Consider the following 14,697-nt stretch of genomic DNA (forward strand, 5'->3'; position numbering starts at 1 on the left):
AACGACAAACCGTTTAGTTATTTTTCCCTTTCTACCCCTCTCTTTATAAGACACGTAGACGACGTGGTACCTGGTTGCGACGTAGTTTGACGAAAAGAGCCTTTACATTAGGAACAACTGGGAGGGCATTTTAGTACTTTAGACCCAAACCCCAGGGCTACTTCAATAAAACATAGCCCATTATTTCTGTGTGTGACGCCCTAGCTCATCTTTGGTAGCAGCAGCCGTAAGAGTTGAGCTTCGGAGCAGAGAGAGAGAGAGTTGCAACAATGGTGGACAAGGGCAGCAAAGGAAGAAAGGAAGAGGTTGTCACCAGAGAGTACACCATCAACCTCCACAAACGCCTTCATGGATGGTAACACAACCCTCTCTCTCTCTCTCTCTCTCTCTCTCTCTCTGTACGTGTATCTATAAATGTCTGTGTTTCTATATGTGTGTGTTACATCATTTTTATGCTTGTTAATGGGTTAGATCCGGTTTAACTAGGATTATAATTGGTGGGTCAAGGCTGTTTTTATTAATCTTATTGATTGGTGCTTCTTGAGAGTTCTTTTTTCCCCTTTTTGTAGTAGAAAACGAGGTTGTTTCTTTTGCCTTAATTGGGTTTATTTGGATTGCTAATAATTGGAATGTTCATGTTGTGTGAGTGAATAAATAGAGGGTTTTTTTTTTTTTTTGCAAATGGGTGTTATGGAGTTGGGATCAATGTATTCTTAGCTGTAAATATCTTATGTCAATAATACTCAGTCCATTTTTTTTTTGTAAGGCTCTATTAATCATGGTGGAACATGTGAGATGATATGATTTCTGTAGAATGGTGACTTATATCATCTATTGAAACATCCTCAACATTTGAAGTTCTATCTATTGAAATGTTAAAGTATACATAATACATTTACCTTTGGGTGTGATTTGTGAGTTGTTACCTGACTGATTCTCCATCATCAAGGGCAAACTGTGCACTGAATCATGATTACCTGACTTCTAAATGTGTTGTTGTGGTATATTTTTAGTATAATTGGAGATAGTTAGGTATTGTAGAGACCAGAGATGCAAGAGATGTATTGTTATGTTTTGCAAGGAATATTGACATTCTTTTCGCAAACATAAAGGTAGTAATGTTTCTGAATCATGCAAATCTTGTGCGTTTGTAATCTTGCATGTTCAGAACTAAGTATCGTTTGGTTATATATGACTCCATTAATTAGGCCCATAGGGTGAATTTCAGAGATTATATAAGTACACTATGAGTAGCATTTGGAAGACTGTTCACTATTGTCCAAATTAGTGTGTGTAAGTTGTCGAATTCCCAACTTGTCTCTTGAGTTCAGTATACACATATCCAAAAGTTGGATGTCATTTTGGTACGCATGTAGATAGCCAGCTCTGCTCTATGTGGTTAAAAGTAAGCCAAAAGAGCTTAAGCTATTTTATTAGTTCCACTAAGAAACTCTAATCTTATAAAAGATGCCCTTCTACAAGTCTTTATCTGTTTCTAAAAATCGTTTATGTTTTTACCATCTTCTTACTGCTCTCTCTCTCTCTCTCTCTCTCTCTCTCTCTCTCTCTTGTTACTGCTAATCTTATAAACGATGCCACTCTACAAGGCATTATTTGTTCCTAATTCTTTGATGTATCCTAGTTAGCTACTTACCTGATGGATTGTCTTTTGGGCACTTCTAAGTAACCTTTCTATTTTGCCAATCCCATGTGCAGCACTTTCAAAAAGAAGGCTCCAAAGGCCATAAAGGAAATCAGGAAGTTTGCCCAAAAGGCTATGGGAACAACTGATGTCAGGGTGGATGTTAAGCTTAACAAGCATGTCTGGAGCCGTGGAATTCGCAGTGTGCCAAGGAGAGTTCGTGTCCGCGTTGCACGTAAGAGAAATGATGAAGAAGACGCAAAGGAGGAGTTTTTCTCACTAGTCACTGTTGCGGAGATCCCTCCAGAGGGTTTGAAGGGGTTGGGCACCAAGGTCATTGAAGAAGAAGATTGAACTAAGCCTACTACCCTAGATCATAGTTAGATTGCTCCAGTTTTGGCTACATATTTCTTGTTTCAGAGATATTTTTATTTGGCCTTGGATTTTCTCCTGTGGAGAGAGCACTATGGAATTTTATTTTATCTATTTTTCTTGTTCAAGTTTTTTATTTTTCATTGAGACCTTATAAATGTTGTTAGGTGTCTATCTTATATATTTGCGTGGGCTCAGCATCTGAATTCATAGCCAAATGCGATACGTGATGAGTTGAAGATAATAGACTATAATTGCAATAATTATCTTAGGCATTTGATACATGCATTCTCCCCTTCAGTGTGTGGGTTTCCACACACGCACACACACACACACACATATATCTCAGATGCATGATGTTTCGGTGATGGCTTTCAAGTGTTAAGCAATCTGATTGGCAGCTGTTTGCATTAGTATGGTATTTGCACCCTTAGTGTATTGTATTTTTGGTTGAAGAACCCTAATCAGCTCTTGTGCTTGTGGTGACACAAGGGTTTGGTGATCTTTTCTTTTGTTCCTAGTTTCAAGGCACACCCTTTGAGCTCCTATTTGAATTCTAGAAACTCAGAAATTGAGCTCCACCCATCAGCTCAGGTAAATAATTTTTTAAACATCCTTACCCTAAACTGTCATCATGGTACAGTAAGCATTTCATTGCAGTGGTGAACTTTTAAATGTTCTTCGCTGTTTGATGATGATTTTATGGGTGAAATTAGCCAAATATCACGTTTTGGCAAAATTTGTGGCAAAACTGTTTCGGAAATATTTAGCAATCTACAACATTTTTAGTATTCGAATTTCACAGAATCGAGTTATAAATGGTACTCGAGTTCAGTGAACTCGAGGTGAGTTGCCAACGTTCGCTAGCATGACATTGTTGACTTGGAATTTGAGAGATTAAAAACACAATGTAGTACTCGATATTATGGAAATCGAGTACTTTATAGTACTCAAGCTTAACAAAGTCGAGTACCTTTTCTTTTTTTTTTTGGCTACAAGAAGGTTGCCAGGTAGGGGAAGGGTCATGTCCGATGTCCAGTAGCATGGTTTGGGAAAGGATTTCGAAGCTCCACATTCGAAATAAAATTAAAGCTTTTGGCTAGCGTGTGTGTCACAACATTTTACCAACTAGAGAGAAGTTGCGGAGTCGACAGATTATTGACGATGATTCATGTTTGATTTGTCACAGCTTCCCAAAAATTGCTATTCATGCTTTATGGGAGTGTAGGGCTGCTTAGGATGTGTGGGCTGGCTATCCGGTTCGAATTCTATAGAAGGGGCTGACTAATCAATGTAGTGTGTTAGGGCTATTTGAGAACCTGATGCATGCATAAGCTAATAGAGGAGGACGTTGAGTTTTTTCTAGTACAAGCATGGCTCCTTTGGAACCAACGCAACCTGGTTGTGTATGGAGGAATGTTGTAGGAGCCGGGAAGGCTGAATGCAAGAGCTGGCAGTTTCCTACAAGAGTTTCAAGAGGCACAGATGCAGCTAACGTTACCGGTTTTACATGGGCGCTCACACAGACATGGCAACCACCTGAAGGACAAGTATACAAGCTCAATTTTGATGCGGCAATTTTTGCGGACTTGCTAGCTTCAAGTGTTGGAGTTATAATTCGAAATGATTGAGGTCAAGTTATGGCAGCTTTGTCGTTGTAGGGTGGTGTTGTTCAAGACAGTGATGAAGCAGAGGTTGTGGCGTGTTGGAAAGCTTTGGAATTCGCCATAGATGTTGGTTTTTCAGATTTAATCATGGAGGGGGATAATGCAACTGTCATGAAGTCCATTGCTTCAGGTCAAACAGATTTGTCCCGTTTGGGAAATATTTATGATGATATTCGTTGTCTAGCTGGAGGTTTACGATATATGGAGTTTAATAGTATTTGTCGTAGTGCAAATGGGATAGCCCATTCTTTAGCTCGCTATGCTAAGCATTTAGATGAGGATATTGTTTGGTTGGAAGATTCTCCACCCCCGGCTTTAAAGGCCTTGTACTTGATTCTATTTCTAATTAAATGATATTGAGGTTGCTTTCAAAAAAAAAAAAAAACTTTACTTATTTCATTTTCAACTGCTTGTGATCGTTGTGTCCACCATGTTGGGTGCATCATAGCACCGTAGGTCCAGCCCACACTTGATAAAACACCTCATTAAAGAGGTGGTTGGACAAGCCACAAAAGTCAGCCTATTTTCTTCTTGGGTAGTGACTTAGGTGTGTTGGACACGCTAAGGAGAAAAAGAAGAAAAGAAAGGGGCCGATGCATTAAGGCTATTCGACCTATGGGAGAGCTGAAGGAAAAAGAAATTGGCTAAAGCAAAGTCAAGGTAAGTGAGTTGCATTTATTGTGATTTGGTGTCAAGAGTGTGAAAGGAAGAAAGGAAAGAAAAGATGAAGAAATAAAAGAAGAGGCCATTCGACCAGTAGGCAAGAAGTGAAGTCCTAGAGAAAGTTAGGACTAAGTGCAGTCTTGAAGGACTGCGTGAATGAGTGAGCAAGCAACTCCAGTTACTTTGTACTTAGCTAACTACAAATCCAGTTACTTGCACATGAACTTTTTCAAGTCCAGACACTGTACTTAGTTTGGTGGACACAACGATCACAAGCAGTTGAAGATGAAATAAGTAAAAGTTTTGTACGAAACAAAAAGTAGAAAAAGAAATAAAAAAGGAAAAAAAAAAAAAAAACAAAGTACCCGACTTTGTTAAGCTTGAGTACTATAAAGAAGTACTCGATTTCTGTAATATTGAGTACCATATTACTTTTTTAATTACACAAATTCCAGGTCAGCAGTATCACACTTACGACTCAACGAGGAACTTGAGTTAACTGAACTCTAATACTATTTAGAACTTGATGTTATGAACTCGAGTACTAAAAAAGTTGTAGATTGCTAAATATTTCTGAAATAGTGCTAGTTTGTCATAAATTTTGCCAAAACGTGGTATTTGGCTATTTTCACCTGATTTTATGGGTGTCTAAAGCCCCATTTGTTAGTTTCATTTGTTTTGACCTAAATATTTCCCATATTCTAGGTGTTTAATGTGACTGAAAATGTTAATAAATTGAAACCATTGTTTCTGGTCAACCTAAAATTATGTAGCAGGTGCGACATAAGATCTTGTCTCCTCTCTTTCCAATAATTTTTTTTTTACTACAGGTCTGTGGGTTCAATGATGAACAACGTTGGTGGGCCAAGTCTGATACTTACTTGGACCTTAGTCCCTCACCAAGGCATGTCTTTTGGGCTTAGCATAAGGGATCCAGGGTCCACAATCCACACCAGTTGAAAGCGTACGGTTACTGCACTCTACCGTAATGCAAAGTGCAAACTATAAATCCCTCGGTCAGAAATCAAAAACAAATAAAAATCTTCCCCGCCAACTCTAGGCGTTTTCATAGAAGCACCAAAATTCTGCCACAGGTCACACCAATCACGAAATCACAGAACTCTCTTCTTAAACCCTCATCCAAACACACCCTTAGTAAAATCTAAAGTTTTTTCAATAAGATATTGATCTCACTCATGCGCCTTTTCTCCTCTATGTTTGTCTGTTTGTTCTGTTACTCTTCTTCTTTTCTCCTGTGTGTTTGTTTGTTTGTTCTGTTGCTCTTCTTGTTTTAGATTTGCTCTTTTGTTTAGATAAATGTGTCGAGCAAGTCTCACATTAGATGTTTATTAGCCTTACATTAGATGTTTATTAGGTTAATTTGGGTTATATAAACAATTATAAATGGTCATATTTGTAATTTGACTAGTTCTTTGAAAAAATAGTTATTTCATTTTAGTAAGGAATTACATATTTATGAGGGAAAGTCTCATAGGTATACAGCCATTGTCACGTATTCTACCCGTACAATTGGGTTTGGATGATGACAAATATTATCATAGTCAAGTTGGTAAACTATATGGCTTGGGAGCACCATATGTTGCACAATTGTGTTGAGTTCAACATTAAACCTATACTAGGTTGATTTGGGGGTTATATAAGCAATTTCGAATAATCTTAACTGTAAGTACACTATGTATAACAGTAAATATGATTAGTGCTTCTCTCAAGTCATGATAGGAGGAATTGTTATTTGTATGGAAAGAATCACATAGTGCTACTGAGCATCAAAATTCTTAGCAGAATCGTCAACTTTTAATAGGGTTATATATACTTTGCTAGCTTTGTTAATTGGTTATTGAGTTCTATGTTGAACTTAGGTTGTATTGGAATATTAGGCCCAACTCACTTGGGCCCAATATTTAGTTACTCCAATTGTATTATGTATTTCCTAGTAGTGTTTATACCTAACTCTTGTACAACTATAGGCAATTTGACAAAATAATAGAGTATATGTCTCTATCCTCTTTTTTCCTTTCTTTTTTCTTTTTTTGGTGAGTTATGGTCCCCAAGAGAGTGAGAAGGGAAAGTTTGAACTATTGAATTTTTACTTCATGGTCTTTAGTTCTACTCTCAGGGCTATTTTTCCCTATCTCAATTTTTATAGGGGGTGTTTAGTTAGAGGGAATCTAGAGTAATCTTGTTATTCAAATTGTTGGTAATCTAATGCTTGGAAATGTAATTATTTCTAATTTTGGTTTGATTAAGAATCTAATAAGATTCCTACAAATATGATATTCTTATATTTGATTAATTCCTAGAAATCTTAATATGAGTTATTATTTTTTTCCAAAATATCCTTAGATTTGCAAATACAATATCAAGTCCTCTTCTTTTTTTTTTTTTTTTAATCTTCCAAACAAGAAACAAAAAAATAATAATAATGAGAAATAAAATATTAACTATAAATCATGCCAAAGTCAAACATTTCTTAATCACATATATAATACAAACATAATGATTTGAATTCTTACTCTTCAAGGCAATCACGGCACCATGTCATGTTAATAAAATAAAATAAATTTAGCATCTAATTTTTTTAAAGTTTTATTTTTATTGGTTAAAAGGTAGAAAGGAATTGGTGAAATTGTCAGTTTTTTTAAAAATGTTATGGAATTGAGTGAGAATCCAGATATTCATAGTCATCTAATTTCTTAGTGGAATTTGCAACCAAAAAAGTATGAATGCTAGGAAATCTTTCAAACATTTCCAGAAATCCTAAAAAATTTCCATATATCAAATGCCCCCTAAGAGGTTGAATCACTCCTTGTAATTGGGTTTCTCTTATATTAGTATTTGTTTGACTTGAAAGAGTGTCATTACTCAATATTCATAATGTAAAAGAAGTATGAACTAACTTAGTTATTAGCACTTATCAAAAAGAGCTAAAAATCAATGCAAGTTTTTGCTGTGCGGATGATGATAGTAAATGGAATATTATGATAAGTTGAGAGTTGGTTTGTCCCAACTCCCAACTGCTTACACTGGATAGAGTCATAGACTAACTTATCAAGGATGGTAATTTTGCTAATAAGCTTAATTTGGAAGTCCAGGACAAGGCTTAAGCCTATATGTCTATTGACTTATGTGATTGAAATTAGTTTCCAAATGAGGGCACAGAAACATTCTCCTAAATGGGTTTGTAAGTATTGATGAGAATACTTATATTACAATTTTTTTTTCCAGTGTATACTTCATAACTGGTTAAAATTTTAAAGCATTAGGAAATATGAAAAGCTTTTGTTTTTGCGTTATGGCAATATTCGCAGTCTGATGGCCTTATGGTGAAACTCTCTTGAAGAATCAATCAAAGAGTTCTCAAAAAACATTTCCTCTAACTACAAGAATGGGTAGATGGTGAAGTCATGGTTCAAAGGAATCAAAACCCACTGGCTGCTGCACTTGTTTGTGGTAATACCTGATATAGTAATAATTGGTTAAACTCAAAATGATCAAATTAAAGTCTCGACTCTGAACTATCAAGAGCTATTATTGATGGTGCACCAAGACTGCCTCCGCAGTTTTAATGCTAAGGATCATTCCATGGGTTGGAAAACAAATATAGGTGTAACCTAACTAGCTTCTTGTTCTTCTATTTTCTATTTGAGCTTGTATAAAAAAAAATAAAAAAACTATTGTATTGGGACAATTTATAACGCTAATCCTTTCACAATTTCTTTGTAAAATGTAATACTATGTTAGATAACATGATATAATAAAATGAGGTTCACATACAGAGGACAATTTTTGACATTCATAAGCAGCAAACTTTCATTGACCCATGTAACTACGTGCTAGATAACTAAAATGCTGTCAAGTTCACAGCTGAGACACTCAATCTACCTCTACCTGACTAACCTGATATGATCTAGCACCTTACACCAAAGCTCAAAACCAAATCACTTACATGACACTTTTAAGCTCATTCGAACTTTCAAACAAAACTCAGAACCATCACATTTTCGTATAGTATTCACCATAAGAAAGATACTTTTAAAACTTCCAAATTCTGGTATCATATTCATTTTGTTCATTTAAGACAAGGTACAGATATCAGTCAACTTGCTTCAATCTTGTTCACAAGTTTTTTTGGGATAAGTTCAATTTTGTTCAGTCTTTCAATAAAAGGAAATCTGCAATTATGAGGAAAGAGCAGAAGGGGAGGTGGGCTGGGGAAAGGTGCAGGTCATAAAAAAGCCAACTTTAAAATGAAAAAATGTGCTATATGGACTACATAGGCATGCAAAGCTATGTTGTTGTACTCAAAGCCCTTGAACTCAGAGATGCATAAAGAATGCATAAATTAAATCATCTAAAAGCCCTGACTTCCTAACTTAAAAACCCTTCAGCTTCAAATAGAAGAGCCATAAGAGAACAGGCTACTAATGACCCATTATATCCTGACTACATAATCAACTAGCAAGAACATAAACTGATGCAAAGAATTTAAATTGGTAAATATGACGGGTACCCTGGAAATCAAATTAACAGCCTTTGCACTGAAGCATGACGTGTGGAAAAAAAAAAAAAAACTCTTAGTTGTTTGACATTTGTAAAATCCACAACTACTACAACATGAATAGTATTGAAGCAAAGATATGCAGAATTTTGAAATATCAAAAGAGAAACAGTACCAATATTGGGAAAACCCAACTCAGATAGCCAATATGGAAGTTAGTCACTTTTTTATGAATGGATCCATTAAGAAATAGAAGTTGCTGTACTCAACTCAATTGGGCTAATTTGAAAACCAATGCTGCAAGGGATATATATATATATATATATATATACACACACACACATACACACAAGACATTGTTTCATCAAAGCTAGCCCGTAACTCAGATGTCAGTAAACTGTGATAGCTCTTATATCAAATTTCCTGGATGTTTTAAAGTGTGCATTTCCTAGTGATTAAGAACTACTAGTACAACAAACATTGTGATGCAGAATGTATAGGAAAATAGAGATAAAAGAGAAACAAAATAGAACAACAAAACAAACCCTAGGATTCACTACCTAGGATCTGCCTGCAAGCCCTAGGCATCACCACCTAAGGGTGTTTGGCATCAGCACCAAACAAAAGAGGAAGAAGACATTCTCAACTCATAAAATTCTTATTCCAAATCATATTCCCTTTCAAGATTACAAAAGCGATAGTTTAATAGCGTTTAGGGATTACAACAATATGGAAAATACCTAATTAAATCCCTTAAAACTCTCAACATTAAAAACCAATTTCAAAAACAAAACTAATTTCAAAAGTTAAGTAAAATCTCAATTGATTTTAATGCACCTTGAATCATAAATGATGCAAGAAGCACCAAAATCATTTAAGATTTTGAATTTGAAATTATTTCTGTTTTTGAATTTCGAATTTAGATTTTAATGATGAGGGTTTTAAGAGATATATTTGGGTGTTTTCGATATTGGTGTAATCCCTAAACCCTATTTAACTATAACTCTTGTAACCGTGAAAGTCAGATGATTTGGAATAAGAATTATGATTACAGAATATGTGTTGATCTTTGTTTGGTGGTGATGCCTAGGGTTTACATGTTTGGTTTCTTGGATCACATCAGGTTATACAGAAACTGTAAAAACATTTCACACTCGCATGCACCATTTTTTTATTTTTGCATTCCCTCAACTACCAAAGGAAGCATATAGCAGATCTAGAAGTAATGGATATCCGTAAATGCACAAAAAATAATTAGTATTTTTTTTTCTTCCTAGTTTTCTCAGCAACCAAACAGGACCTACAAAGGAAAATAATAATAATAATAATAAAATAAAATAAAATAAAAACCCTGATATAATCCCAAAGACAAAGCAACTACTGTTTTCTAGAACTAAACTTGCCCACAAGCAAAACAACATGGAATAAATCAAAACCTCTGAAAACTCAGCAACTATAATACAACACTCAAATCAAATGTATCACTACTATCACATCAACTTGCTTAAACCGTATAAAGATACGAATCAATGAAGTAAATTACATTGCAATAACAATTAAAAACATTAACATTAACAAATAGTTCTATTAACCAAAACTAATTACATAATTTTTTTCTTGCATCACAATCGACGAATTAGGGTTCAACCAAAACCTTTGCCAATTTTGCTGAATGAAATTAGACTTTGGAGTGTTAGTTTTCAGTGTGCCTTTCTCCTCTGAGGCTGTTTCTCGGTGGCTAATCTGTAAATCCAGTAGACCTGAAAGAGTGTGAAGAGAAAGGAAATCAGAGATCTGGTTGGAATTGGAGAGAGAGAAAGAAGTGGTTTTCTGAGAGTGTACCAAAGCGAGGACGTGGGCTGCTATCAGGAGAACCACCACGAAAGGCACTGCGTCGAGAAGCCATGGCCGCGGCGATGATGAGTGCTGTTCATTCGTCATATTCTCTTTCTGCGTGGGTGTAAAAGAGCGCCTGTGAAAAGCCCTCGAAGAAGCAGGGCTTTGAAATACACTCCCTTGCATCTAGTCCAGTTTATTTAAAATAATAAATAAAAGTTTTCCGTTAACTCCGATATTCATAGTCTAAATTTACACCGGTCACTATATTAATTATGTATTTTTATTCTTTACACAATTTTATATAGATTGATGTAGATGAATTTTGAGTTTAGTTGGTTAAATTGTGGTATTTTTTCTATTATAAAAACACGGATACAAGTGTTAGACCATTAGCATTAAGGGTGTAACCACCCCCCCCCCCCCCCCTCCCAAATAGCTAATTTACAACTACATATGCCAAAATTGAGGTTTGCTATATATAGGTTGTAAACTTAAAATTTCAATGTTCTCAAGTTAGCAAAAATTGCAAAATGCAAATGCAATACAGTAAGCAAGTACTATACACTCTTGACTCTTGACACTTGAGTGTGATTAGAGATGAGCGAATCTGTAGTCAAGTCTAGAGAAGAAGACGAAAAGCTCCAGCAGAACAATAAAAAGGTTAAAGAGGACCATAGGATGGGATCCCATTTCAGAGCTTCCCCTTCCTTTGGTGAAGAGGGCCCTAGGTCATACAAAGATAAACTTGTTGGCGAGATTGTTGGGGTTTTCGAGCAAGCGTTTGTTGTTGAGAGCAACATGGACACTGAGATTGAGTCGGATGATGAGTTTACAAAGCTCCCGTCGGGTGAGGTAGCTGTGAAACTTTCCGAAGAAAGGAAAGGAAAGATGCTTGCTCCCTGGGCAAATGCACTCATAGTGAAAGTCTTCAGCAAGACTGTAGGATTCCATTTTCTCCACTCCAAACTTTTAGGGATGTGGAAGCTGATAGGCAAGTTGGACTGTGTGGGCTTAGGTAATGACTTTTTCCTCGTCAAGTTCTCAACCAAAGAAAATCATTCTAAGGTGCTTAGAGGCGGTCCTTGGTTCGTGGGAGGCCACTATTTGTCTATCCGTTGCTGGGAACCGAACTTCAAATCGTCCACGGCGAATGTCTCCTTAATGGTAGTCTAGATTAGGCTCCCTATCGAGTATTATGTGCCATCAGTGCTAAGGGACATTAGGAGGGCCATTGGGCCAGTCTTGAGAATAGATGCTCATACGGCTACGGAATCAAGGGGACGGTTTGCTAGGCTATGCGTCCAAATTTGTTTTGACAGACCTTTGATCAGGAACATTAAAGTTGGTGGGATTAATCAACTAGTACAATACAAAGGCTTAACTGCCTTATGCTTCTCGTGCGGCAAGGTTGGCCATAAGGCAAAGGGATGTCCATACAAAGCTGGGGTGCTAGAGAAAGTTGGTAAATCAAAAGAGGCGGGAAAAGAGCAAAACTCGCAAGGTCAAAGCTTGTTAGGGGATGAGGCCTTTGGGCCTTGGATTCTTGTTGCATGAAAGAAACAACAAAGCAGGAAACCGCTAAAAGAAACGAATCAATTACGTCTTTTAGCTCTTGCGGAAAATGGGCCCAAAAAGTTTGCGAATATTGGGCCTCGTTTTGTAGCTCCAAGCAAGGCTAATGTGGGCCTAGGAAACAGTGAAGGAAAGCAAATGCCGGTTTTACAATTTTCGTATGACAATAGCCCTAAAGCAGATCGAACCAAAGACTTTTCTTCCTTGAACAAGACAAATAACGAGTCTTCCAATGCCAAGAGTAATGGCATTGCCTGAGGTCACAAGCCTAGGAGAACACATCAGGATCAAACGTATAGAAAGCCTTCCTAGGCTTGGAAAGTGACTGGACATAGCACGCTGAAAGCCACATCAGAGATGGAAAGTGTGTTTGCTTTTGTCGAGGAGCTATGCAAAGCAACGCCGCTTAAGGTGTTTAGGGCAGGAGGGACTCCCTCACCTCTAGTTAATTGTGTGTCTATGAAGGCCAGGTCGGATCTGCCGGATATGGGTCTTGGTGAAGAGTTGATGATTCAACAAGGCACAACCGTGGAGGAGAGACCAAATGAATCCCAATGAATGAACATAGACTAGGAGCTCTGTAAAACCTCTCTAAAGGAAATCCCAAATTGCCCCTTTGAAGATGGTGGAAAGGTGGGACCTAGTGTTGTCACTACGTGTGACAGCATTTCAAGAGCTCCCTTGAAGCACATTGACCCTTCACTTCAGCCAAGGAAAAAGAACTCACTAGAGGAGGGAAGCTCTCAAGAGCACAGTGTGCTGATGAGGGCGGTTCCTCGGACCATGAGACTGATGTTATGATTTTTTATAATGGAGGTAACATTTTTGTTGCTCCCTGAATACTGTTTTCCTTTTAATTTTCTATATGTGGATAGGAATATGCTTATTTGGAATTATCGTGGTGCTCTTAACCCAAACTTTTTTAGCCTTATCTCTGATCTAATTCGTAAGTACCTTCCTGCAATTTTGGTTATCATGGAAACAAAAGTGAGCAGAGACAAAGCCAAAAGTATTGTTGATAGGCTTCCCATGGATGGGGCTATGTTGGTTAATAATATTGGGCTGACTGGTGGCCTTTGGGTTCTATGGGATTCCACCCAAGTGGACTTTTTTAGCTATTTACTATGGAGCAAGAGGTCCATGTCTTGGTGAATATAAATTCTCCTAACTACCAGGGTCCTTGGCTTCTTTCTACAGTCTATGCCAGCCCGAGACTTGCTGAAAGGTGTCTTTTATGGGATAATTTGTTTACTGTGGCTCGTCTCCATAACTTACCCTGGGTTATCGTCGAGGACTTTAATGAAGTGTTGATTGGAGGAGATAAGTTTGGAGGCAGACCATTGAATATTAGTTGAGCCCTCAGATTCTAGGAATGCCTTGATATATGCAAGATGATTGATATTGGGTTTTCTGGTGCAAGCTATACATGGTCAAACAATAGGCTCTTTTTGCAACTTATCTAGGAGAGGATAGACCGGTATTTTGTTAATGCGGCTTGGTATGCTCTCTTCCCAGAAGCGAGTGTTGAACACCTTGAGAGAGGTCACTTAGACCACTGTCCAGTCAAGCTGCATTTGGACAAACCTCATAGTCACAAGCAGGATCGACCTTTCAAATTCCAACCAATATGGCTCTCCCACTTTTCTTTCCCGGATATTGTGCTAGATGCCTGGGCAAATCCTAGTTCCTTATCGCTTGTTGTCTCCAGGTTCACTGATAAAGCGAAGGTTTGGAATTGGGATGTGTTTGGAAACTTGTTCCATAGGAAAAAGCACACGCTCGCCAGACTTAGGGGTGCCCAAATTGCTCTCTCCAATAACCCCTATAATTTTATGAGTTGTCTTGAACAAGAGTCGCACACAGAGCTTGTTGAGGTCTCGAAATTAGAGGAAGAGTTTTGGGCTATGAAATTGCGCATTACTTGGCTGGTTAAAGGGGATAGAAACATAGGCTTTTACCACACTTCTGCACTAGTGTGTCGAAGCAGGAATCGTATTAATTACCTGAAAGATAATATAGGCAACTGGCTGACAGAGGAGAATGGTATTGCTGATTATATTAGGATAGGCTTTGCTTCATTATTTATGACTAGTCACAATAACTTGCTCCTTTCATTGTGGGACCCTCCTTGCTGGAGCTCTTGCTTGCAGGATGATGAAGTTGCAAAACTTGCTGCCTCAATATCTGATGAAGAAATTTCAAGTGCTCTCTGGTCTCTCAAAGCACCAGGATCAGATGGCCTTCATGCGGGATTTTTTCAGCACTTCTGGCTTTTTGTTGGGGAATCGGTCAAAGCGGAAGTGAAACAGATTTTTACTTCCCAATCTATACCGGAGTACTTAAACAGAATTCTCATCACACTAATTCCCAAATGCAATGCGCCTAAATCCCTTAGCAATTACCGCCTAATTAGTCTATGCAAC

General features: G+C 37.4%; 1 protein-coding gene and 1 long non-coding RNA gene across 2 annotated transcripts; one reads left to right on the forward strand and one right to left on the reverse strand.

The window, feature by feature from the left end:
- Positions 1-183: 183 nt before the first annotated feature.
- Positions 184-2,239, forward strand: LOC115974790 (60S ribosomal protein L31-like). The gene is made up of 2 exons (XM_031095308.1): positions 184-355; positions 1,717-2,239. The coding sequence occupies exons 1-2, from the start codon at positions 270-272 to the stop codon at positions 1,994-1,996; spliced, it is 366 nt and encodes a 121-aa protein (XP_030951168.1). The 5' UTR covers positions 184-269; the 3' UTR covers positions 1,997-2,239.
- Positions 2,240-10,220: 7,981 nt separating this feature from the next.
- LOC115978090 lies at positions 10,221-10,906 on the reverse strand. Its single transcript, XR_004088638.1, has 2 exons — positions 10,706-10,906; positions 10,221-10,623 (listed from the first exon to the last, which is right to left on the reverse strand). It is a non-coding gene; the product is annotated as an uncharacterized LOC115978090 (long non-coding RNA).
- Positions 10,907-14,697: the final 3,791 nt, after the last annotated feature.

Source organism: Quercus lobata, chromosome 2 (genome assembly GCF_001633185.2).
Source record: "Quercus lobata isolate SW786 chromosome 2, ValleyOak3.0 Primary Assembly, whole genome shotgun sequence".
Classification (NCBI taxonomy): domain Eukaryota; kingdom Viridiplantae; phylum Streptophyta; class Magnoliopsida; order Fagales; family Fagaceae; genus Quercus; species Quercus lobata.

Excerpts from the sequence above, each read along its gene's own strand:
- LOC115974790 (XM_031095308.1), top strand. The coding sequence starts at position 270 with ATGGTGGACAAGGGCAGCAAAGGAAGAAAGGAAGAGGTTGTCACCAGA. Across the intron at positions 356-1,716 it reads CACAAACGCCTTCATGGATG|CACTTTCAAAAAGAAGGCTC; the intron begins GTAACACAACCC and ends TCCCATGTGCAG.